The sequence below is a fragment of the Monodon monoceros genome, unplaced genomic scaffold, assembly GCF_005190385.1.
Source record: "Monodon monoceros isolate NGI ecotype Baffin Bay Population unplaced genomic scaffold, NGI_Narwhal_1 Super_Scaffold_6, whole genome shotgun sequence".
Lineage (NCBI taxonomy): Eukaryota > Metazoa > Chordata > Mammalia > Artiodactyla > Monodontidae > Monodon > Monodon monoceros.
In genome coordinates, this window is record NW_021703783.1 from 73,861,157 (window position 1) to 73,888,585 (window position 27,429).

The 27,429-nt window shown below is 39.9% G+C and overlaps 1 protein-coding gene across 1 annotated transcript in view; it reads right to left on the minus strand.

Moving 5' to 3' along the window:
- Nucleotides 1-279: 279 nt before the first annotated feature.
- Nucleotides 280-27,429, minus strand: part of UBE2N (ubiquitin conjugating enzyme E2 N) — a 35,168-nt gene continuing 8,018 nt past the window's right edge. The window contains exons 2-4 of the mRNA XM_029206082.1: nt 3,216-3,462; nt 2,882-3,022; nt 280-2,027 (exon numbers count right to left, since the gene is read on the minus strand). Coding sequence (XP_029061915.1) covers nt 1,987-2,027; nt 2,882-3,022; nt 3,216-3,462 — 429 coding nt within the window. The 3' untranslated portion in view covers nt 280-1,986. The remainder of the gene's footprint in view (nt 2,028-2,881; nt 3,023-3,215; nt 3,463-27,429) is intronic.

The following is a 27,429-nucleotide window of genomic DNA, read 5'->3' on the forward strand; positions in this document are numbered from 1 at the left end:
ACTAGCTATCATCATGAGTAGTGCCATCTGCAATAAATAAAGCTGATCTCTATTTAACTGCTTGAAGTGTTCACTCATTTTGGCCCCAGAATGAGATTCAGTTTCCTTAGTGGCAAGACAACTTCTAAACAGCTCAAGAATTGTTATAAATGACAACTGCTGTTAAGTCTTTAAATTTACAATATCAGGGTTATGAACAATTTTATTCTGAGTTAAACTAGCATTTGTTTCCAAGCAATGCATTTATTTGGAAGGATATCAGTTACCAGTCATCAAAAACTTTTGTATGTTGAAAATGTAATTTTAATAGATAATTCTTCATCTTACATAGGAGCACAATAAAATACACCACATTCTGAAAAAACTCCAGAAGTTACGAGAATAAGAGGGGGGAAAATTCAGATGGGCTACAATATCCATTACCTTAAACTGCAAGAGACAAAGGTTCCAACCCACAGGTTAACATTTACATACTTATGACTGACTACATTTATGTCTTAAAAATAACAAGAATCAGGAATTAGATATGGAAGGGTGGGAAAGAACAGTTTTGTGGGGGAGGAACTCTGTCAATGCAGAAAAAAGAGTTGATTATCAAATTAAAGAATAAAAGGAGCTCCCGTAGCAAATATTAGAGGGATGACAGTAAGAATCATTAATTGAGGATATGATGCCCTCTAAGGGAGAAACCTTTCTGAAGACACTTATGCAAGCTGGCTGCTTGAGATTTGCTCAGCAGGTCTGTAAGAAAGACTCATAAATGGCCTGAGCAAACCCCAAGTGATTATCAGATTGGTGTTTCCTAATAACACACACCAGTGGTCACACGTGAAGTTCTGAGACAAGAACTAAGAGCAAAGTCATAAAGCAAATGCCAGACACAAATGTGGCACATGTGAAAGTCCCACATAAAGCCAGTCACGAGTGTGGCTGTGCTGTGACTCTCTCTCCTCTACAGTAATTTTCAAACATTGTGGCAAGACACCAATGATCATCTAACTAATCAGACAACACAAACACATTTATTTCAAATTTCTAGGAGGTAAAAAATGTCACATACTGATGCTTTAGGCATGCTCAGGGCCAGCTTATAAATACTCCATTCAGTGATATATCTTAACACAAATTTTGCATTAGTGAAAAGAAACTGGCAAAATCCTCCTCTCGCCATTCAATTTGTTAGACGTTGAAGACCAAAAGAGAATGTTCCATCAGTTTTAATTTTTAAATACGATTGTCACATTGGGAAAAATGAAATAAACACAGTAAAATAAACTGTACAAAGGCAAAGTAGAATAACAAAAAAATATTTTACTAAAACATAAGATTTACAGAAGTTTCCAGACAAGCCATACAAAATGGTCACAAGCTTTTTCTTGAAGGGAGGATTCTACACTTGACAGCAAAGTCACAATGTTATTAGTGAGGGCTGTGATGTTTGTTTAATGTTCCCATTTTGGTTCAAACAATCAAGCTTGTCCATCTACAGTGTCTAAATAAAGTTAGACTTGGCTAGAGAGCATATTCTAAAGAGCTGGTTAGCTGCTTTTAACCAATGCAATCAGATCACCATAAAAAGGGGGAAAGGAGCCCATAAAATTAAAATAAAACTACCTTCCCCCCACCACCAAAAAAATAATAATAAAGAAAAACACCCACACCCCTGCAGCTAACCCTGACAACTACCTTCATTCACAGTGCTTTATACTCAAACCATGATGGGGAAATGAATAAAAGCAGAGAAAGGCCACTGCTTTTAAACGTTTCGCAACAATCCAGATGACACTTCTAGCCTCTGCTCATGCTTTACAACAGTGAATCAGGACAAGACAGATTTGCTAATGTGCATTTAATCACCAAAGGACTGAAGATGTCTGGGCTTTTATTCTGTAATGTTTCTAAGACTGTGTCCATTAAATGCAAACAAAAAAGGAAGAAGTCTTGGCAGAACAAGAGAAGTGATGCACACTTGACGATCGGATCGATTTAAATATTATTCATGGCATATAGCCTAGTCCATGCTCTAGCTGCAGACAAAAACAAACATGCAATTATTACTTTACTTACTTCAATATGTTTCTTTCCAAACTCTATAAAAAGTAAACAAACAGTATTAAGTTAATTATGGAAACAGCATGCTGTAATCCCTTAAATTCATGCCATTTTCTATAATCTGGATCAGGGCAGAAAGATTGTGTATGTGTCTAATTACCAAAACACTACAATAGAATTTTAAAGTTCTACAAAATTCAACAGGATGAAAAGAGCTGTCTTCTTTTGTCTCCTTCATTTCTAGACATATAATCCTCCTCATTAATTATGTTAAAATCTGTAGCAAGAAGCTTACTGATTTCAAACTCCCTAACTAAAAACTGACACATAGTTTAATCAAACAGATTGCAAAAACAGCTCAAAGAAGCTTAAAGGTCTTCCATTATCTTTAAGTATTGCTAGATGAATGGCAGGCACTCAGGTATTTGTTAAATCATGTGTAGTTATGCAAGAGTCCAAGATCTCCCAATTACAGTTCCTCTTTAAATTTGGGAGTCATGTAGCAGGCTATAAGATGGCGTTTGAACATCTTTTGTTAAGAGGTTATTTACATACTATAAGAAAGATTTGATTTTTTTCCTTTTAATGTACTTTTTCTTTTTCTTGTTAAGACTCTAAATGATGTTTTTAAGACGGTGGTACAGGGGAATTCCCTGGCGCTCTAGTGGTTAGGACTCAGTGCTCTCACTGCCCAGGAGATCTTAGGCCCAGGAACTAAGATCTGGCAAGCTGAGCACAGTGCAGCCCCCGCCCAACCCCCCACCCCGAAAAAAGGTACAGGTTGTTTTTTAAAGTGGAAGTGGTGTGAAGGAGAATGAATATTAAATACCTGTTTCTATGGCTTGGGCTTCGTTGGTCTTCCACTGCTCCGCTACATCATTTGCTAATGGATCATCTGGATTGGGAGCACTTAACAAAGCCTGGATCGATAGCAGAACTGTGCGGATCTGCAGTGCTGGGGACCACTTATCTACGAAGGTAACAGGCCCAGAATGACCAAGCATGAAAAAAACAGCCACAGAACTGCTGCATTTCCCTCCTACAGAGTTCTGTGGTCTTTATATTATATAAGGTAAGATTACAATATTCAGATTCTCAAAAGGGAATGCTTAAGAGAAAAAGGTGAAATCTTAATAGCATATAATGATAAAGATAACACTTACCTTTCAAAATATCTAAACATATTCTTCCCAACTTGTCTACATTAGGATGATAAATTTTGGTCATGAAACGTACTTTAGGGGCTGCCATTGGGTATTCTTCCGGAAGGAATAGTTCAAGTTTAAAAGTCCCTCCCTCAAAGGGGGAATCCTGAGGGCCAGCAATGACCACATGAAAATAACGGGCGTTGCTCTCATCTGGTTCTGCTTTAATGCCGGGAACTGGCTCTGCCAGCAAACGCTGGGTTTCCTACAACAGAAAAACATAACACATTTGTGAAACAAATATCATTTTGCTAAACACCAAAATAAAAGTTAGAAAATTTATCTCTTGGAATTGGACATAAAAGAACCTCTCCAATCTCCTAAATAGTTTTTATTTAGCTTAATAAAATGCAAAGTTCAAAGGAAAAAACATAAATAATCACAATCAGCTGAAAGCAACTGCAAGCAAATACTGATGACATCATATACAATTCCAGCTACAAATGTCTACAAATACGTTGAGAATAAAATTAGACTAATGAAACTGATCTTATACTCAAGGAAAAGAGAAGAAAAAAAAACACTAGAATTACTACGTAAGTAAAGTAACTTGCTCTGTTTAAACTTTACCAAAACCAAGCTGTTTAAAAAGTAAAATTAGTTTTTAAAGCCATTGAAAAATCTCCCCTCTGAAAAATATAATGGAACAAAATAAGTACAAGTGCCTAGGCATTTAAACAGGGCTAGAGAAATATACACAACCACGCTGATTAGTCTCTAAAATTGACAACGACTCAAATGGACCCTTCCTGCTCCCTCAGCACTCATATCATTAGTTCTCTTTTCCATCTTTCTCCCTCTCTCCTAAATAACTGTAATATCCTTCCTCCTCTCTGTTCAAACCTCCAATATCTCCATCCACATCCTCACTTTTGGCTGGTAACTCTGCTTTGTATTTCATGAGAAAATAGAAACCTCCTTAAGTTCCCACTGTAGCATTTGTATACCAACCCGCATGTGTGTGCCCATGTGCTCTGCACCTTTTCTCCTGTTACTAAGGATGAAATGGCTGTCACTGGCTAAAACCAACCTCTCCTCTAGATCTTATCTCCTTCTCACCTACTCAAGGACATTGCTCTAGCATCACTTTCCTCTCTTGAATCATCAGTTTCCCCTCTTTATTGGATCTTTCCCCAAACTATACAAACTTACTGTAATTTCTCGCCCAAAAAAGGAGAAAATGACCTTGACCTGACTCTCCCCCACCAGCTACTGCCCCATTGCTTTGCTCCTCTTTGAAAGTTATCTATACTTGCATGTCTCCAATTTCTCTCCTCCCCTCCTATCTTGAACACAACTCTCCAATCAGGCTCTAGCCACCAACCTGCTTGTTGAGGTCATCAATGATTCCCACATGGTAAAATCAAATGGCTAAAGCTTAATCTTCATCTTAATTGACTTAAACACAATATCTTACCCAGCTGGTCTGCCCTCTCCTTGGTCTGCAAGGCTTCATCCAGCTTCTTGCAGCTGGCTCTCTTCCTACTTGTACACTCTCCTGGCTCTCTTCCTACTTGTATGGCAGCAGCTCCTTGCAGTTTCTTCCCACCTCCCCAATACTCCAATATTGACGTGCGCCAGGGCTCTGTCCTAGGTCTTCTACTCTGCCTACACACTTCCAGAGTGATCTCATCCAGTCCAATGAATTTAAATACTCAATCCACTCCATATATGCTGAAGCCCCAAAAGCATATCCTGCACAGATATCTCCCTGAATCATGCCTCTTCTATCCATAACTGTCTGCTCAACAGCTGCTCTTAAATGTCTAATACGCATCCCAAACGTAGCATGACCTTTCCTCACCCTCAACCTGCTCCTCCTCAAAGCCCTCCTCGAGTCAGTTAACCAGAAATCCATCCTTCCAACTGATCCACCTTTTCCTTCATACCCCACCCATCTAACCTGATAAGCAAATTTTGTTGGCTTGAACTTCGAAATCTACCCGGAATTGGACAGAAGTCTCATCACTCCACTGCTACACTTCTGATCCAAGCCACCATCAGCTCTCACCTGGCAGACTTCAACAGCCAACTAACTTGTTCTACCTGCTTCTGACCCTCAACCCCCATCTGTATTCCACAGAACTTTTAAAAATCAAAGTCCTTATAATGCCCCCCAAAAGAAGCTTTACGTGATCCCCTCATTCCACCTATCTCTTAGCCATCTTCAGCTATGCTTCTGCCACCCTATCCCCCCATCTCATCTGCTTTGTTCCAGCCAGACTAGCTTCTATGTAGTTCTTCAACCTGCGAGGCATACTCCTCCCTCAGGTACTTTGTGCTCACTTTTCTTCCCCCAACTTTCTATAGAGCTCACCCACCCAGTTCCCAAGATCTCCATTCAAATGTGTTTTCTCTCAGTGAAGCCTCCATAATCGAATCTGCAAACCCCACTCCACCCTATCCCACACCCTCCCCCTCTATCCCTGCTCCCCCCGCCCCACCAACTGTATCTCCAGGGCCTCCGAACATATTACATCTCACTTGTTTTGTTTGGAATGTAAGTAACACAGAAGGGGAGATTTGTGTTTATTTACTGCTATATCCTCAGCATTTGGAACAGTGCCTGGCACCATAGATGTTCAGTAAATATCTTACTGATTTATGAATCTATCTAATGTTACAAAGAACGAGGAATAAACAATCAGAAATTTCATCTTTAACATTAATGTTATTCAAAGCAGGATGAGCACATCACAAGAAGAAAAAGAATCCACTCAGGGGCTTCCCTGGCGGCGCGGTGGTTGAGAGTCCACCTCCCGATGCAGGGGACACGGGTTCGTGCCCCAGTCCGGGAAGATCCCACATGCCGCAGAGCGGCTGGGCCTGTGAGCCATGGCTGCTAAGCCTGCGCATCCGGAGCCTGTGCTCCGCAATGGGAGAGGCCACAACAGTGGGAGGCCCGCGTACGGCAAAAAAAAAAAAAAAAAAAAAATCCACTCAGGTGTGGGAAGAAATAATCTAATTTATATTTATAAATTATTTAGCCAGAAAAATGTTAATATTCAATATACAAACTGACAATAATAGTACATGTAGTTTTATATATTAGTAATATATTTTCAACACTTTGAATACGTATGTGTAGTCAAAAACATTTAGAACATTGCAGTATCTAAACATTTAGGTATGAAAATCAATGAATGAGAATATTGTATTCACACTGCCTTCACTTAAGAAAAATTATACACCTTACACTACTTCACTCTACAGCCTGCAGTGCATATACTAAAAAAAGATTTCTCTGTCAGCACGGTTATATATTGAAATAGTCACAAGATGCAGATACAAAATCAAATCCTTTCCCAAAATGTGTTAAACTCATTTAAAGTAATGCTTTTAATACTTTAATTCAAGACTAGTTTGTTTTGTTTTGTTTTAATCATGGCAATGCAAGGGCAAATCAAAAACTGAAACGATATACACTACTTTCAGCAAAATATTCTTTAGATTCAAACAAAGTAAAACATTTTTTGGAGCATTAAAAATCTCAAGAGGCAATAAAGAAGCCTCCCATCTTGGGAAGTCCTCCAACATGTAACTAGAACAAAAGAGAAAAAGTAAAGATATCAGGATGCACAGCAGGCGTGAAGGAATGAGAAAAGAAGTGGATGGTAAAATTCCTTGAATTTTGACTCCTCACCTCCATCCTCCTTTGGTTTTACCCCAGGTCTTCATATTTTTAGAAAGCCATAAAGAGAGAGAGACTGGGGGAAAAAAAAGAGAAAGCTGGGGTCCAAGAGCCCCAAAACACCATTCCCTGGTTAAACGAAATAGTAGCTCTATTCAAAGCTATAAAAAGCTTCCAGAAGGGCCTCTAAGATCACATCCCAAAATAGCTTCAAAATCACTCTCTGTAGACATTGTCAGAGGCAGAGAGGGCATTCTCCTCATCTTCAGTTCACCCTCAAAATCAGACAGTCTTTCTAAAGAACGTACATATTAAACATATCACGTGGCCTGATCAAGTATCAGATTTAATCAGAACACATTCTAGAATAAGCTCTTGGGTATCGAAAACTTTTTGAAGTAGTTTTTATATGCTCTCAAGTCCTAACGGATTTTGATATAATGAACAGATGCATAATTATTTGACTACACAGCACTGATTTCCCAAACCCACAGCATAAATTACAGGAGGAAAAAAAGAATAAAATCCAAACCAAATGGAACAATTCTCTCCCACAGAAGTTGTCGATTTTTTTCCCTAAAAAGGCAAAAACTGGGTAGGAAATAAAATCCTTCCTGCTACTACTCTCACACATGGTTATAACTGTGAAACACGTTCTAGTTTTATCCTATCCTTTGGCAGAAAGACAGTGAAGTATTCTTCAAGTCTAGAAATAATGGGTTCAAATTACTAGTGCATTGCTTAACTACAGTTTTGAGCACGTAATTTACATTGCTCTGAGCCTCAGCTTCCTCATCTATATAGTTAACATTACCTCTCATGCAGAGGTGCTATGAAGAGCAAATGAGATAACACTGTAAAAGGACTTGGCAAATGAAGTCACATAAGAAGGCCACAGTCACATTATAACCAACTCAAAAAGAATCTAGGGTAAGAATAAAGCACAGTAACAAGTCTCAAGATTTATTAAATAACAGTGTTTGTTTTTAAAGAAAACAATAACCTGTAGTTGCATTTTGTGATCCTATTTGTTTAAAAGCAATCCTGGGACTGAATCCCAGGTAGAACTTAGGTTAGGCCATGCAGAATAGAAAGTAATGTAGACTAGTTTAGAAAATTGCTTACAAAAAGTAGAAATGAATTTGAATTTAAGTGGCAACAAGATTAGGTCGCAAGGAAACTATGTCATCTTACAGAATGCATATAGCAGTTCATGCTACAAATACTTTAAAGGATTTAAATAACATCAAATTGATCTGATTATCAACAGATCTATTGGGACTCAAAGAGCAAATCCCAGAATAACACCACAGTAATGACAACACTTGACATTCAATCAACTAAACTCCATTAACTAGGACTTTTCCTGTTTTTAGGTTCAGTAATAATTTGTGTGCACTATGAAACAATGTAAGGTCTTACAAATTTTAAGGCAATGAATTATGTACAGTAAAATTTTAGATAATAAACCACTCTTAGAAAAAGAGTGGTAATTTTCATGTAGGAAAAGCTGTCCCACTTATTAACTGTATATACCCCCAACACATTATATGTACAGCAATTAGAGTTTTCCCCATTTAGAATATTCTCTGAAACACAAAACTGCAATTGTGGATCTTTTAGCTCATCTCGCCTGAGATCTGACTATACTCAATAACTCTATCAGGGACTCCCCTGGTGGCGCAGTGGTTAAGAATCTGCGTGCCAATGCAGGGGACACGGGTTCGATAACTGGTGCAGGAGGGTCCTACGTGCCGTGGAGCAACTAAGCCCATGCGCCACAACTACTGAGCCTGTGCTCTAGAGTCCTCGAGCCACAACTACTGAGCCCATGTGCTGCAACCACCCATGTGCTGCAACCACTGAAGCCCGTGCTCCGCAACAAGAGAAGCCACGACAATGAGAAGCCCATGCACGGCAACCAAGGGTAGCCCCCGCTCGCCTCAACTAGAGAAAGCCCACGCACAGCAGAGAAGACCCAACTCAGCCAAAAATAAATAAATTAAAAAAAAAAAAAGAGTTCGCATGCTGCAACTAAAGATCCTGCACACAGCAACGAAGATCCCACGTGCTGCAACTGAGACCCGGTGCAGCCAAATAAATAATAAAACAAATTAATTAATTTTTTTAAAAGTAATGTGGTAAAAAGAAAAAGGTAAAATTAATTTTAATATTTTATTTAACCCAATATATTCAAAATAGCATTTCAACACGTAACCAATATAAAAATTATTGATGTATTTTATGATCTTTTTTCATATTGAGTCTTCAAAATCCAGTGTGTAATTTATACTTAGGGCACATATCAATTTGAACTAGACACTTTTCAACTGCAATCTCCACATGGGACTGGTAGCTACCATATAGGACAGTGAAACACAAGACAATCCTGTTATGTGATGATTTTACTTACAGGTCATTAAGAATAATTTAACTTACTTCATATAGTGAGTAAAATTTGGTAGAGAAATTTTAAAGCATCACTATATTCCCCTCAAAAAATTCTTTATGAAAAGTAACGTCACCGAATTCCTTGGCAGTCCAGTGGTTAGGACTCGGGGCTTTTCACTGCCAAGGGTGCAGGTTTGATCCCTGGTCGGCGAACTAAGATCCTGTAAGCCTCACAGCACGGCCCAAAAAAAAAAAGAAGTAATGTCAGACATCTGAATCACTAATGGCGGGAATGTGTATTACTGTTTTTACAGTCACAAGATTGTGTTTGAAAATGATTTGTAGCAATTAAAAAAAAAACACTGCATGGAGAAAAATTAATTCAAACAAGGCAAGTTCACAATGAAATAAGGGTTAATCGGTGAGAAATAATTTTAATTTTTATGGTTCACACTACCCCCTAGTGGACATAAGACATCATCTACTTATATCAACCCCTTTTCCTTGTCAAATGAAAAATCTGACAATCATATAAGTTATTTTACCCTAATTCACTGTTTTTTAAAATGCTTATCCTAAAGTTAGATGAGAATAATGATTCTAATCATTCTAATCACCCTCCTCCTCCTTTTTCTCCCTCTACTCCCACACACTTAAATCTCATAATTTCTTAGGTGGTACACTCAGAGACGGAAAAATGGAGGTAACTGTTTCAAAGGCTCTGAACACCAAGATATCACTTTGTTGAAAAGCTTTATTTCCAGTCAGACTGATAAGTAACAGGAAAGTACTCCTGTGTTCCACTTGGAGTAACATCCAATAGACAGGGTGGGATGACTTGGGCAAGAAATCTCTCCATTCTAATTTTTCTCCTCAACCCAAGACCAGATCAATACTTCTGTTAAGTTCAGTGAAAAGGAATGGAGACTTAGGAGCCAGAGAAGAACTTTTCAAAGGCTAAGTATATCCAACCAACTTACTTCTCAGGTCTGAATTTGTCTGGAAGCATCTCCCTATACTTCCAGTTTCCTGCACATTAATACCTCCACTCCTCTTACCATAACTAGCACAATAACTTGGTTTACTTGTCAGACCCTACACTATTGGAAGATGGGAACTCCAGCTAGCAAATGGTGGTGGTTAAGTGCTAAATAAAGGCTTCTTCCAGGAGTAAATGCATGCACACTCAGGTCCCACACAGCTGACAAGAAGGATTACTCTACCTGCTGTCAGTTAGTAACTTCTACCCCAGGAACGGCACATACAATTATTCCAATCAGTGACAATGGACAAAAATCTGAAAATCCTACTAACAAACTGTGCATCCAACAAGGAAAACTATTAGGCTGAATTCCTTGTCTTCCTTGTCTACTACCCCCCAATTCTTTTGCCCCCTAAACGCATCAGGTTATGTTGCAGTCTGTTTCTTTTCCTCCCGCATCACTAGCCTGTAAATTCCATAAGGTCAGGGACTCTATGCAATTATCAAGCAATGTTCCCAGATCAGCAGAGAATCTATAAAAGCTCAAGTAATAAAAAAAAAACTAGGTCAAATACCAATTTAAGTGCTTTAAATGTATTACTAACTCATTTAATCCTCAGACCCATTTTACAAATGAGGAAAATGAGGAACTAAGAGTGACCACTTAACAGTATAACCAAAGCTAGCAAGTTGACAGAGCCAGGTTTAAAATCCAGGCTATTGGGCTCTACTCACTGTAGCTTCAGAGCCCGTTTTCTTAATCTCAATGGTAAAGAGAAAGACAATTAATACAAACAGTAAATATCAAGTGTTTGGTAGGACAATAAATAACACAGAAGTTAAGGAAGGGCTTCATAATCATGAGGAAGTACTTCATGAAAAAGGTAAATTAAGCCATGTCACTTATTTTTTTCTTTTGGGATTGTCAACTGAAGAAGTATATAGTCTTACTAAGATAAATAGGGTAGGGGAAAAATCTGCTATATTTGAGTTAAAAATTGGTATAAACCAATTTTTGCATTCTTTTTTAAATTTTAGTAATGGTTATTTTTTATGTGTTTGTTTATTTTTGGTTGCGCTGGGTCTTCCTTGCTGCGCATGGGCCTGCGACCCTAACTACCTGCTATGTGCTAAGCCATTCTGTCTCTGATATTACAAAAACCATTATGCTCTGAAATGTTCTGTGACTTTGAAATACGAACTTACTAACAAATGTATTAATTCCTTATTTTGCTCATGGTATTGTGGCATCAACTAACTCTAAGTAAGAGTAAAACAGAGTCCCTCGCCCCCTCCCACCCCAGGAATTTATTTCAATGTGAGTATAAATATACACAAAAGTCAGAGTTTTTTTTTAAACATCTTTGTTGGAGTATAATTGATTTACAATGTTGTGTTAGTTTCTGCTGTATAACAAAGTGAGTCAGCTATACATATACATATGTCCCCATATCTCCTCCCTCTTGCGTCTCCCTCCCAACCCTCCCTATCCCACCCCTCTAGGTGGTCACAAAGCACCTAGCTAATCTCCCTGTGCTATGCAGCTGCTTCCCACTAGCTATGTATTTTACATTTGGTAGTGTATATATGTCAATGCTACTCTCTCACTTCGTCCCAGCTTACCCTTCCCCCTCCCAAAAGTCAGTTTTTGGAAGATGCATTTTAGAATGGGTATCTCAAGGTCTTAGAGTAGGTACAGGTGTGAGTTAGGGACACTATATGAACAACAGGACTAGACTGGGGGCATATTTTTTCTTGGCTATTTCTAAAGACACTTTAAAAGTTTTCTGGAAAGACAGAAACTTTACATCTCCATCTTTTTTTCCCTCTGTTTTTTTGAAAGATTTCTAAATATTGGCATCACAGTTAAAGACAGTATCAACTACTCCTTCATATAGCACTCATGAAATTCTTGGTGGTAAAAATGTCCTTTGAATACCCAGCACTGTAATTAGTAGACTGATAGAAGTTATGTTTCCCCATTTCTCTTGGTTTCTTATTTGATGATGCCATAACACTTCATGGCTTGAAATGACTTTAGCACCAGCTCAAAAAATAAGTCTTTAGTGATTTGAATACTTTAACTGTCCATCTTAATGAATTCTGTGTCTTAGGAATGATATTTTAGACCTCTGAATGAAGAGAGGACCTAATAACTTAGTAACACTTCATCAGTGGGATTGCTATTGTGCCAAGGTACTTAAGGCACTGTTAATAAACCCATTAAAAAAAAAAACTTGCATATTTAAGATTCTGGTAGGGAGGGTGTAACTTAACAGGTGGGGGAGGGAAAGTCTTCTGAATTCATCCTGAATGGAAACAGGGAAAAATTTTAAATGCCTGTTCCTGTATGGTGAACAATAATTATGAGTGATACATTAGCAAAAACCAGTGCACACGTACTTTTGAAAAAATTCATCTTAAGTTAGAAATTATCTAGATTGTGGGTTTCTTTCTTTCTCAAAGTTTTAACTCATTGTTTGAAGTTGATAATTCATTTTAAGGCCCTTATGTGTGAGTTTAGACAGTTGTCTGTAAATCTATCCACTATTTAGCGACAGTAAAAATTCCCCATTTGTTCATACCTTTCGCTCCTCTTCCTTAGTGCAATGTTCAGGTTGGGAGCTTAAGAAGGATGCGAGGGACTTCCCTGGTGGTGCAGTGGTTAAGAATCGCCTGCCAATGCAGGGGACACGCGTTTGAGCCCTGGTCTGGGAAGATCCACACGCCACGGAGCAACTAAGCCACACTACGCGCCACAACTACTGAGCCTGCGCTCTAGAGCCCGTGAGCCACAACTACTGAGCCCGCACACCAAGAGCCCATGCTCCGCAACAAGAGAAGCCACCAAAATGAGAAGCCTGCACACTGCAATGAAGAGAAGCGCCCACTCACCGCTACTAGAGAAAGCCGGCACGCAGCAATGGAGACCCAACGCAACCAAAAATAAATAAATAAATATTTTAAAAACATAACCACTATATAATTTAAAAAAAAAAGAATGCGAAAATTTGAAGTAACTGTTGTATAAAATAGAAAAACTTATCTATGGTCACACAGAAGGACTGCCTGGCAGCAGAAGGCAAAATGAGGTTCGTAGTAGACATTCATCATTGCTTTTGGCTACCTAACAGCTAGAACACCCTTTTTTGGGAAGCACACTCCCCAACCTTCATGGATCCTCACCTCCCTCAACAGAAGCTTTAGTCTTATTTCCTAACTCTCTTGCAACCTAGCATGTGAGACCTAGGCTCAGTCAAAAACCTGTGCATCAGAAGCTAAGAAATAAGGATCCATTCTGGAGGGCACAGCAGTAGTTACCTCTAGACAACCAAGTGCAGCCTCCTGTACTTGGCATCAGCAATCACACTGTAGTGTGTGTTGCATGCGATGCCCACAGTGATGTCCGTGATGTGAGTCCGAGCCTTGTTCCTTACTGCCTCTCTCTTTGGCACTCCTAAAGACTGTGTTAGGTATCTCATAACTCAATAAATACTACTGCGGATTAAAATAGCCAAAGTTGGCTTCCATTGTTTGCTGAAAACAAAGTCTAAGTTAGAAAAGAAAGTGAAGGAAAGGTTAAGAGCTAATAGACTGGGGACTTTCCTGGTGGCGCAGTGGTTAAGAATCCGCCTGCCAATGCAGGGGACACAAGTCCGATCCCTGGTCCAGGAAGATCCCACATGCCGCGAAGCAACTAAGCCCAAGCGCCACAACTACTGAGCCTGCTCTCTAGAGCCCGCCAGCCACAACTATTGAGCCTGCGTACTGCAACTACTGAAGCCTGCGTGCCTAGAGCCCATGCTCCACAAGACAAGCCACCGCAATGAGAAACCCGTGCACCACAATGAAGAGTAGCCCCCGATCGCTGAAACTAGAGAAAGCCTGCACACGCAACAAAGACCCAACACAGCCAAAACTAAAAATAAAATAAATTAATTTTAAAAAAAAAAGAGCTAATAGACTGCGGGTAAAATGAAGAGGTTAAGAAGCAGCTATCTCTTTGGAATTAAATGGGGTCAAAGGAGGAGAGCAGTGAAGCTGGCTAACTTCTTTATCAAAGAACTTCTACGGGCTTCCCTGGTGGCACAGTGGTTGAGAGTCCGCCTGCCGATGCAGGGGACACGGGTTCGTGCCCCGGTCCGGGAAGATCCCACATGCCGCGGAGCGTCTAGTCCCGTGAGCCATGGCCACTGAGCCTGCGTGTCCGGAGCCTGTGCTCCGCAACGGGAGAGACCACAACAGTGAGAGGGTCGTGTACCGCAAAAAAAAAAAAAAAAAAAAAAAGAACTTGTACCTAGTTTAAGAGCCTTTAAAGAGGGAGCTAATTTACGTTAGAGAGCTAACTTCAACTAGGCATCCTCGTGTACCTACTAGGGAAAAAACTTTAGAGCCAGGAATCTGAACTTAATCCCAGTTCTAATTGTGCTAAATTGTTATATAACCTTACAAACTCTTTTACCTCCCCAATCTACTAAAATTTAGTCCCTTGAACATTTCAAAGGTTCTCTCTAGCACCAAATTTGGCTAAACATTTTATCATTGGAATGCATTAAATCTTACTGCTATATGCTTCCTTCTACTGGATGGTCCCTTTTTGTAATACTCTTTAACCTTGTAATTACTGTTCAATACTCAGTATTTATTTCATCTTCCCTGCTGAGGGAAGGGATATAAATGAATATACTGTATCCCCAGTATCTATGACAATGCTTAATACCTAAATAAGGAAGAAATCTGTTGCGAATGATACCTGCTTTTTCCCCCAAGTTTATTTCACCTGCTCATTAAAGAAAAATACATATGAAATCAACTTAAAATCGCTCTACTCCTAATAACCAAAATCCGGTTAATATTCCAGTATATTTGTATTTGTTCTGACAAAGACAAAATGCTTAAAAACAGTTTAATGTGTTTACACTTTTTCACTTATTATGTCTGCATACCCTGCACGGTGCTTTCCTGGTTGCTTTATAGATAATCAATATTCTTTGCAAACCATATGACATAAACAGGCATTTTTCCTGGCCTACCAGCTAGTGGCTACAGTTCTACAACTACTATATATTATTTATTCAATCCTTTTCCTTGATTACTAGTTATTTCAGGTTTCAAATGTGGCAATCACAGCAAAATTTAAGTGCTAAATGCCTAAGGACTCTACTAATAGGAAAGGCCTCTGTTGATATTAACAGACAAGAAGACAGATGGAAGCTCAGCAGTCAAAATTTTCAGTGAGGCAAACAAAAACAAGTTACAGTTGGTCCAGATTTGAATTCTCAATCCATCTGTGTCACTGACATAATTTTGTCCAAAATCCAAACCACCAGAAAGGAAAAATTAAGTTTTTTTCACACTCTGCATGCAACTGTGTGATAAATTAGGAAGCAATCCGATATTAGGGTCTCCCCCAAATAAGCATCCTTTAACAAGTCTGCCACACTGTACAGCTCCAAGAGAGGACCATTCACATCACAGTCTGCATGAACGACACCCCTTGAAGTTGTGCAGTGCAAAATCCTAAATACTCTGGATTAAAAATAAAACTTCAGTTTAGCATCTGTAAAAATAAAGTTTAGTATTGTCTAACACATGGAAAATTGACTACATATATGATAATTCTAATAAAATCAAAATATATTATTTACCCCAAACATCCCATTTCCCTACCCACTGCTGACAAATGGGTGTTCACTATGCTTTAAAAATCTATGTCCCATGGAACTTCCCTGATGGCACAGTGGTTAAGAATCCGCCTGCCATTGCAGGGGACACGGGTTTGATCTCTGGTCCAGGAGGATCCCACACGCCGCAGAGCAACTAAGCCCATGCACCACAACTACTGAGTCTGTGCTCTAGAGCCCGCGAGCTACAACTACTGAGCCCATACACCAAAACTACTGAGCCCGTGCACCGCAACTACTGAAGCCCGTGCGCTCTAGGGCCTGCGTGCCGCAACTACTGAACCCACGTGCTGCGACTACTGAAGCCCGCACGCCTACAGCCCATGCTCCACAAGAGAAGCCACTGCAATGAGAAGCATGCACACCGCAACAAAGAGTAGCCCCCGTTCGCCCCAACTAGAGAAAGCCCATGCGCAGCAACAAAGACTCAATGCAGCCAAAAAAAAAAAAATCTTTGCCCCATTTCAGAGTTATGTTTAATATTATCTATTTTGTTGAACAAATATGAAATGACAATCATAGGTTTCTCACACAAAATACGTTCATTCTTCTTAGACTTAGAGTGAGGCAGTATCTTTGCAAAATCAGAAAACAGTAGTAAGCAATATTAAAAAAGGGTCAGAATTACATTAGGCTCTGTTCTATGCAATCCAACTCTCCCAACCACTCTAGAGCTAGATTAGTATATTAAGCAGATAAAGAAGCAGAGAGATCAAGTGAGGATGTCCAAGCTAGTATTTGGCAGAGCTAGAAATCAATCCCAGAGAGCCTGGCCCCAGATTCTGTACTCCTTCCACACATAACCACACATCTCCATATACACAAAATCCTTTTGGTCTTGCGAATTAGGAAGTAGACTTAAGCCATTTAAGCCATAAAACATTATTTTGCCCACAAAGCAGCATTTCTACAATTTTGAAAGTCAACTGACATTTAAGAGGTAAGCAACTGACTAAATGTTACTGTGGCCTCTCCCATTGCGGAGCACAGGCTCCGGACGCGCAGGCTCAGCGGCCATGGCTCACGGGCCCAGCTGCTCCGCGGCCTGTGGGATCTTCCCGGACCAGGGCACGAATCCATGTCCCCTGCATCGGCAGGCGGACTCTCAACCACTGCGCCACCAGGGAAGCTCAAATGCTACTGAAAATTGTTGGGAAGCAGGGGTGTACCTTCTGTAGAATGCCATCCCTTACACACTTCGCCACCCTACTGTTGGTCTCCCAACTACACCAGTTTCTGTAGGTCAAGGCCCAGGTCTAATGTTTGCAGTCCCAATGCTGAGCACCACACTGTCTCACATTCTGTACCAGCTGAATGAACAGATCTAACTACTACTGACTGGGTAAAGGAGGATCCAAGAACTTCCAAAAACGGTAGGCCCAAGGCTTTAAGGAGCCAGATGGTGACTGTATATGGCTGGAGCATGCAAAAAAAAAAAAAGGACTTTTTAAAAATTCCAAATCCAATCTTCACAAACTATTTCAAACTTTTTGCTCAAAAGCTTTGGCCTTGGTACCTTCCCTACAGGTTGTGCACTTAAAGGACCAAATACTAAGCAGCAGAGATAGCAGGGTTAAGCTTCTCTTGCCCCTTTAGCAACTTTGAAGATCCAATAGTCATCTTCCTCAACTTTAATAATGATCATTTGCTCAGTACTAACTGGTTGACATATTAAAGATTCAGTCCTCTACCTCAAGGTTTTTAGAAGAATTTGGAATAAAATTTCTCAAGAAACCAAATTAACATGAGGTTAAGGATTTTAGTATTTCAAAGATTATCAATTTGGTTGAAAGTTAAGTAATCTTAAGAGATCCAGCTGGAGTATAACTTAGTACATATAAGTTTTTTTTATTCTTCTGTGATTTCCGGTGATTATTTTGTCCTGTGCTACTGAGCCACAGGAGAAAATGACCACGACAACTCAGATTTTAATATAACTGAAATAAGCACAAATTTACATACTAAGGTAGAAGTATTATATGATACAGCACCTGTGCACAGTAATACTGGTCAAATTCATCCACTTCATGTGGATAGCCTGAGTCTCTGAAACAATGCAACCATACATCTAAAGAATATGAATGCTAGACTTAGGGCTTGCTGGCAATGTGAGCTAATATATTATGTAAAAATACATCTGAACAACAACAATAAAAAAAACAGGCTACAGAACCATAAAATAACTGATTTAAATTGTCCAAGTAAACAATGGCTTCTTTGAGGAAAGGAATTACCTGAAAGTGGAGACACTTTTCAATGAGTACCCCCCTTTGTTGAATTCTGTAACATGTGCAAGACCAAAAAAAAAAAAGTTTTTAAATAAAATCATCTAAAGAAATTGTGCATTTTGAGTAACCCTATTTTGAAAGTAACAATGTCTCATTATCAAGACAATCCTTAAAACTCAGAATAGTCAAAGATTTAAAAAAACAATGCTATTTAGTGCTGTGGAGAAAACTGGATCTCATATACTTGGCTGGTGGGACTACACGCTGGCCAACCTCTAAGAATTCCACCTCTTGGAACCTATCCTAAAGAAAAACTGTGGATGTGCTCAAAAGTACACCTCCAGAAATAACGATCACAACAAAGAAAAAAGATACTGTAAATGTAACACTGTAGAAAAATATTCCTTCTATATAAAGTGAAAACACACTTCAAAACAGTATGATCTTTTAATTTAAGTGCTGTGCTGGGGTGATGGAATGTTCTAAATCTTAACTGAGATGGGTTTCACAGCTGTATACATTTGTCAAAACTCAAATTGTACACTTAAAATGAGTGTGTGTAACTGTATGCAAACTGCACATTAATAAAGTTGATTTAGGGCTTCCCTGGTGGCGCAGTGATTGAGAGTCCGCCTGCTGATGCAGGGGACGCGGGTTCGTGCCCCGGTCCGGGAAGATCCCACATGCCGCGGAGCGGCTGGGCCCGTGAGCCATGGCCGCTGAGCCTGCGCTTCCGGAGCCTGCACTTCCGGAGCCTGTGCTCCGCAACGGGAGAGGCCACAACAGTGAGAGGCCCGCGTACCGCAAAAAAAAAAAAAAAAATAAAAAAAAAAAAATAAAGTTGATTTAAAAGAAAAAAAAGTACAGTATGTACCGTGCCTTAAGCTTACTGAGGGAAGGAACTGGGTCCTAATTTAGGGAAACAGGGTTCTTTATTCACCTGAGTACTTGCCAGGATTTGGGGGCAGGAGCTACACAGTTTGACCAGGCATTAGAGAATCTAAGCAGCGGAGCAATGCAAGTGGAGAGAAATGAGAAGAGAAGAGAAAACTGAGAGCCAACAAGGTGAGTTACACCATTTGCTGCTAAACTCCTAACTCAATAAAAATCACTAAACTTGCAAAACACTTGCAACTAATGGATTCTTGTCTCAGTTAATAGCATGTACAATCCCAGAACCACACAGAAAAAAGGAAACTTCAAGACCTTAAACTACTAATAAATGGCCAAACTTTGGGCAGGACATTAGACTTTCAGAGCCTAAAGAACTGGAGAGCTAGATAAATTTAGTTAAAACTCCAATGTGCAGGGACTGACAACTGGATTAATCCCTAAAATTGAGTTGGATGTTCACATACATTGTTTCATTTAATTCTCATAAATGCACACAGAAGCCTATCCAGTAGAAGTCCACTCTAGAGCCAAGGGCTCTTTTCACACATCACAATTAGAGCCTGGAATCCTCAGCATCCAGCAGTGCTTCACACCTCTGCCTTCACGTTAGGTGAATGACAAAGAGTTTATAACTAAAAGGTGTAAAGAGAAAATTATAACTAAAAGGTGCAAAGGGAAAATATGTCTCTTAACTTGCTCTGGTAGTATATGAAGCCCTGTCCTTAGGGCTAATGCAGAGTCAAAGGCAGGCGGAACTTGTCCCCCTTGGCATTTTCTCTCTTTAATCCCCACTTGAAGGCATGCAGTTCTGTCTTTCCTGAGATTTGAGGGCTGGCCAAATAAAGTGGGGGATTCCAGTGATTTGGTACAAAGGCATTTCTCTGTAGTATATAATACTTAAAAAAAAAAAATCAAAACAAATACACACATTTTAAAAAACTGTATAAATTCCTAATTCTGTAGGACTGAAGTCAAGCCAAATACTGCCATATCTCAAGAGCTTCTCGCCCTTCCCTGTCATGGGCTGGACCAGAAGGTCAGGCAGCTTTCTATGTTTAAAACATCTATACTGGGGACTTCCCTGGTGGTGCAGTGGTTAGGAATCTGCCTGCCAAGGCAGGGGACACGGGTTCAAGCCCTGGCCCAGGAAGACTCCACATGCCACGGAGAAACTAAGCCCGTGCACCACAGCTACTGAGCCTATGTGCTGCAACTACTGAAGCCCACACACCTAGAGCCTGTGCTCCACAACAAGAGAAGTCACCGCAATGAGAAGCCCGCGCACCTCAACGAAGATTAGTCCCCACTCGCCCCAACTCGAGAAAGTCCACACGGAGCAACTAAGACCCAACACAGCCAATAAATAAATAAATAAATTTTAAAAAATTAAAAAAGAAACCAAAACCCTCTACACTGGGAAATTTATATCTGTGCCAGGTGTAAAGTAAGTATCTCTCACTTATCCTTCTATACTTTGTGATTCTGGAGGTGGGACTCTGCAAACCACATTTCTGCTCTGCCAGGGGCTCCCTGTTAAACTCTGCAGATGAGGTGGGCAGTGCTAAAGCTGCTAGAGGGGACTTGCCTCTTCCAGGCTTCTTGTCCACCTGAAGTGCCTGTGAGCATCACCCAACATCCCTGCAGCAATTCATCCAATTCGCAGTTTATCCCACACTGAGAGAGCCAGTTTGTCACAGCACCTCTCCCTGCACCACCCCACCGGCTCCCCCACAAGAGGGCGAGACTCTCTTCAGAGGTCTGGATCCCAGCTAGGGCTCCTTCTCTCAAGTTTCTAAATTTTAATAACTTCAACTTTTTCTCTCGTTTCTCCCCCCAGACTTAGGAGACGTAGCTGCTTCCTATAGCTGCTACCTCCACAATACCTTAAAGTTCTCTTTTCATCTTTCAGTCACCTAAGTAACAACTTGACATATGTGACAGCTCCCAGGTGTTCACAGACTGCCAGAGTAAGGATCAGCCCAGCCGCCTGCACTCCACCTAGTACCACCCCACCCCTCTGGCCCTCTACTCAGCAAAAGACACAAAGGACAGGTAGGAAGCAAGACGGCAGCTGTGCCAGTTAAGGAAATGACAAGTCTAGAGGGAGCCCACACAAGCACCTTGGCCCACAGATGTCTGGGAGCCTTTCCACTTGACACAGGCAGAAGCCACAGTGCCCATATCCAACAACTAGAAAATAATCAAATTCGGGATTCAAAGGTGATTTATTGGTATCAAAGTGAGTTTCACAGAAGTCAGGACCAACCCTATACTAACTAAAAGCCACCTTTCCTCGCCTTTCAAAGCAGAGGACCTCAGCTAGATGCTCTTTAGAGAACAATCTGATAATGTGCTCTAAGTAAGCCACACCCAAGTGTGAATGACCCAAACAGAATTTCACAAACGTGGGAGAATTCTGAGACTCCCAACCACTATCCAACCAACTTCTCCCCAACCATACTTCTCCAGTACCCTGAAAAAAGATTTAAAGTCCCAAGCTTCCCTGGTGGTGCAGTGGTTGAGAATCTGCCTGCCAGTGCAAGGGACACCGGTTTGAGCCCTGGTCTGGGAAGATCCCACATGCCGCGGAGCAACTGGGCCCGTGAGCCACAACTGCTGAGCCTGTGCGTCTGGAGCCTGTGCTCTGCAACAAGAGAGGGCCGTGCACCACGATGAAGAGTGGCCCCAGCTCGCTGCAACTAGAGAAAGCCCTCACACAGAAACGAACACCCAACACAACCAAAAATAAATAAATAAATTTATTTTAAAAAAAATATTTAAAGTCCAGCAATTCTGCACACAGCTTGGTAATACTTTGAGGCAACAATTTCACATATTTGGGCATCAAATGAATCTAAAGAAAAAGGTAAGCTGCACAAATCAAGATTAAGGAAAGCGATCTTCCTGCCAGAGGATATAAATAACCTTTCTCAGTCTTTCTCACTTCCATTATAAAGCTTTTCAGTAGATGTAAGAACAATAAGACTCTTGATACTGAGCAAAATGGGCAATATTTCTGTAGTTCGCAATCACATTTTTCTGTTTTCCAACAGAAGTTATATGATTAACTCTGTGATATAAATAAGAGAGACTAACTAGTATGATAATGTAAACACCTACAATTTTATAATTATAAGGTGAATCTTTGGACTTGGACTGCAACATTTGGGGCTTTAAAAAATACAATCTTCTTTTTTTTTTAATGAATGTTAGTGTGTTTCTATACTACCCCTCTCCTCCTGCTCCAGCCATACACTGGCTTTCATTTTACTAAAGTCAAACATTTGAATTCAATCATTCTACTACACATGCCAGCTAATGGCAAAATGAAGTAGCTGATACGTACCAAGCAGAAAAAATTATCTTGAGTATTTGTTTTAGTCTGCCATAAACAATAGAGGGACCTGTCAACAATCAGTACAAGGAACACAGTAGATATTCAGTGTACTCACTAATACTCGTAATGTTTAAAATATTAACATACAGGGCTTCCCTGGTGGAGCAGTGGTTGAGAGTCCGCCTGCCAATGCAGGGGACACGGGTTCGTGCCCCGGTCCAGGAAGATCCCACATACGGCGGAGCGGCTGGGCCCACGAGCCACGGCTGCTGAGCCTGCGCGTCGGAGCCTGTGCTCCACAACGGGAGAGGCCACAACAGTGAGAGGCCTGCGTACCGCAAAAAAATAAAAATAAATTTAAAAATTAACATACATTGGTCATAATTTATTTACATAAATACATAACCCCAATTGGCTTAATGATTCAACCAAAGAAATAAAGTAGCAGGACTTCCCTGGTGGCGCAGTGGTCAAGAATCCGCCTGCCAATGCAGGGGATACGGGTTCGAGCCCTGGTCCGGGAAGATCCCACATGCCATGGAGCAACTAAGCCCGTGTGCCACAACTACTGAGGCTGCGCTCTAGAGCCCTCGAGCCACAACCACTGAAGCCCACGCACCTAGAGCCCGTGCTCCGCAACGAGAAGCCACTGCAATGAGAAGCCCGCGCACTGCAACGAAGAGTAGCCCCCGCTCGCCGCAACTAGAGAAAGCCTCCGCGCAGCAACAAAGACCCAACGCAGCCAAAATAAATAAATTAAATTAATTTATAAAAAAAGAAAAAAATAAAGTAGCACTTTGCAGTAAAGAAGTGTATGTGTGCACTCTTAAAATATTAAAATTACTGTAACTTAATTACTCATAAGAGGGAACATATGCAAGATCTACTTTCTTTTTTCATTATAGTGGACCTGAATATCTGCATTTTTACATCCACACCTGAGGGGCTTAGGGAGTGAAAGCCTGCTGAATAGGACTGGGTTCTTGGCTATCAGAGTCCCATTGCATACTAATACAGTAAAATCTGCTAGTGCAATCCCTACAACAAATGGAGATGACATTGGTCTTCTCCAACTCCTATGTTTATGGCCCTGTTACAACTAACCCACTATTATCAATTAAGCAGTAGAAAACAAAAGGCTAGTGTGTATGTATGAGAACCATGAGGGCAAGGATATACAGGCTTTTTAAAAAAGTATACATGGCGCTCAAAACCCTGACCCAAGGAGTGTCAAATATTTTATTTTTCTGACAGCTACAAAGAGCAAATTAAAATATCTTTTCACCAGTTTTTAAAAAAGAATGAAATCTTGCCATTTGTGACAATGTGGATGAACCCAAAAGACATAATGCTAAGTGAGATATGCCAGACACAAAGACAAATAGGCATGTCACTTATGTGCAGAACCTTAAAAAAAAAAAAGTCAAACTCAAAATAACAGATTAGAAAGGTGGTTACCAGAGTCTGGAAGGTGGAGGGAAAGGGAAGATATTGATCAAAGGATACAAACTTTCAGTTAGAAGATGAAAGACCTAATGTATAGCATGCTGACCATAGTTAATAGTAATGTATTATATACTTGAAATTTGCTAAGAGATCTGTAGACCACCAGAACAAAAGAGATCTCTCTGACCACCAGAACAAAAACAACAAAGGTAAGTAAGTAAGGAAAGTGACAGATAATGTTAGTTTGTGGTAATCATTTCACAATGTATACATATATCAAAACATCACCTTGTACACCTTAAATACACACAATTTTTATTTGTCAAAAGTTAAAGTTTTTTTCACTATGATGACTCAATTAACAATAGGACCAACATTTGTTTCCTAGAGTGCATTTACAGGATTTCAGAAAATAAAGCAAATGACTTAAATTTTATCCCTGATTTTCTTTTCACGCAGAAAATAGTATTTCTAGTTTCTGTACCACAATATACTTCATACTAGGAATATAAGCAAGATGACTACAGTCAAGATTGTCTCAGGAGGAGAAAAAAAACCCAATCCCAACCAACACAGAGTGCTGGGCAGTCACATTTCATACAAAGGATGTTCCCTTGCCAACATGGCATAATTCAAAAGTTGGAAAATACATCATTTTAACTGGCAAACACCATCTGTATCAGACGTTGTATAGGAGAGGGGAGACAGGGAAGGAGATGGCAATGAATTAAGACGAAAAGACCAGGTTGTGAAAAAGCCTTGCATGCCAAGTTAAGGAATCTGAACTCTAGCCTGAACACAGTAGAGAGTAACATGATCACACTGGGTGTTTTTAGAATAATGTGGCAATGTGGAAAATGAAGAGAGAAAGAGAGAGAGAAACAGCACGTGTGTGTGTGTGTGTGTGTGTGTGTGTGTGTGTGTGTGTGAGTGAGTGAGTGAAGACAGAAAGATTTGTTCTCCGATTACTGCAACAACATGCAGGAGAGGGTAAGAGCCTGAGAGGATGGGAGACAGGAATGGGTTAGGAGAAGGACAGGCATTTCTAAGGTTCAGTCGACTTATGACTGAATGTCTAAGAGAGAAGAGCAGGGAGGAGAGAAGAGGAAACAGAAGTAAATTGTAGACAACTGGGTAATGTTAATGTAATTAATAAAGAAAAGAAACACCAAAGGTACTAATGCAAGGGAGGGGGAAACAGCAAAATGAATACATTTCACTGTAAAATAAAGTTGATTTTAAAATGTGTGCAAGACATCTAAGTGGAGATAAAAAGTAGGCACTTGGAGAGACCTGAAACTCACTATTAGATTTTGGAATCACTGATCAATGCTGACTGCAGCCAAGAAAATGAATAAATGTGTTCAGGAGAATATATAATGAGAAAAGGTCCAAGGTCTGAACCCCAAGAGAACATGAACATTTAAAGGCTTTAAAACTATCATAGCGGATAGGATACAGGCCTTCATATTAGCTATACTGGAAAGCTATTCAAAATTTCATTATATTGCTACTACTCAGCATTTGTCCTGGGTTGTTTTTTTTGTTTTTTTTTTGAGAATTGCTTAAAGCCCAATTTAAAAGCCAAAAAGGAAAGTCAGTTCCAGGATTAAATGATCATGGCTTTGTCTCAACGAGAAGTTTTTAAAAAGGAACTAGAAATAATGGAGGCCCAGGAAAAGTGAGTTGGCCAAGGTCACAAAGTTTCTTAATACTTAAGACAAAAATAAAAGTCAGTGCTGTTCCTACCCATTATTCACCAGAATTGGCTCAAGTTTTTCATTCTCCAGCAATCAAAACCAATCTTTTTTTTTTTGGCCATGCTGTGCAGCTTGCAAGATCTTAATTCCCTGACCAATGATTGAACCCAGGCCCGGTGGTGAAAGTGCCCGCTGGACTGCCAAAGAATTCCCCAAATCCAATCTTTAACGATAAAAATTTACTGGCTGCTGACAATTTAAAAAATAATAATAACGGCTCACAAGGCTAAAGGATACTTCTTAAACGTTAGAAAGCAATGCAGGTTGCAAATGTGATTAGTTTTATGGGAACCAATACAGATTTTTACCTGCTAAAACTTCTGCTTTGCTTCATTCAGCATTGTAATTTCTTAGAAGTATTTACTTAGAAATATTTCAACTAAAAAAATTTTAAAAGGAATGAAGTACTGATACATACTACAATATGGGTGAACTTTGAAAACATGCTAAGTGAAATAAGTCAGACACCAAAAGCTGTATTGTATGATTCCATTTATATGAAATGTCCAGAATAGGTGAATCCATAGAGAAAGTAGCTACACGGGTGCCAGGGGTTGAGGGAGTAGGGACAGAGAGGGACTGCTAAAGGGTAGAGGGTTTCTTCTTCGGATGATGAAAAAGTTCTGCAATTAGAAAGCGGTGATAGTTGCACAACTTTGTGAATGTTAAAACCACTGAATTGTACATTTGAAAAGGTGAATTTTATATGTGATTTGTATCTCAAAAATATGAAGCATTTTGGTTTTCCTTTCATATTCAGTAAGATTTTAGCATTTTTTCTATGAAGTGGAGACTGGAATAGCAAAAGAAAGTGAAGGGGAAATCATCTGTATTACTTGATTATTTTTAGTTTGTAACAGTTTGTATACTGACTTTTTAGTAATGACTATATATCCATGAATTACACTTCTAAAGGAAAAAAACTCTTTCAAATTAAAGACTGCATTTGAAGTGTCTGTGGTCCAAGCGAAGAAGTGCTGACTCATGTTACAGTTTTAGCACTGCTCAAATATCTTCCTAGAGTTTGATATATCTAACCTGGAATGACATTCTTCTCCCCCGACCCCGTTTTTCTACTTATCTTTCAAACTTCAGCTCAAATGTCACCCCCCTAAAAACTTCTTTCCCTAAACCAAACTTGGAGGGTTTCCCCATCCAGAATGTCACATCTTCGGTGTTCCCACTGATGCTTTTGTTTTCTATATATGAGAAACTACTGGCTTTATGTATGATTTTAGTTCTACCACATTCTACCAAACTTTGCATTGAAGCCAAGCATATACTAGGCCATTGTTTCTGCAAGGTGCACACTAAAATCATCTGGAGATCTTAAGACAAAACATAACAAAAAAACATTCTGGGGCTGGCAACTGTTAAATTTATAAACACCCAGATAATTCTGATGCACTACCATAAACTGCTCAGATTACAGACCAATATTCACAGAAAATATCTTCTACTTCCTACCACTCAAGACATCAGCAGCCCACCCAATTAAACTAAGGGAAGATTCTGATAAGAAATAGGCAAGGTTTGGCCAAGTGTTTACTGACCTCTAATCACAGTCAGTGGCAGGAACCTGAACGGAGATTGCAGCACTTTTAGTTTAACCCTTATCTGAACCACAACAATAAAGACAGGGTAGACAGAGTACTTCATCAGGGGGAAAAAAAAAATTTACTTAATGGGAGTAGCTCTTTTACAGCTAAAGGTAAGAAACTTCAAGCTTTATAGCTGTAAATCACTGTGCCTCCAAGTGTGAAAAGAAATGACTTTTTTAAAAAAGCCAAAGCAAGAACCACAGTGCAAATGTAAGGGG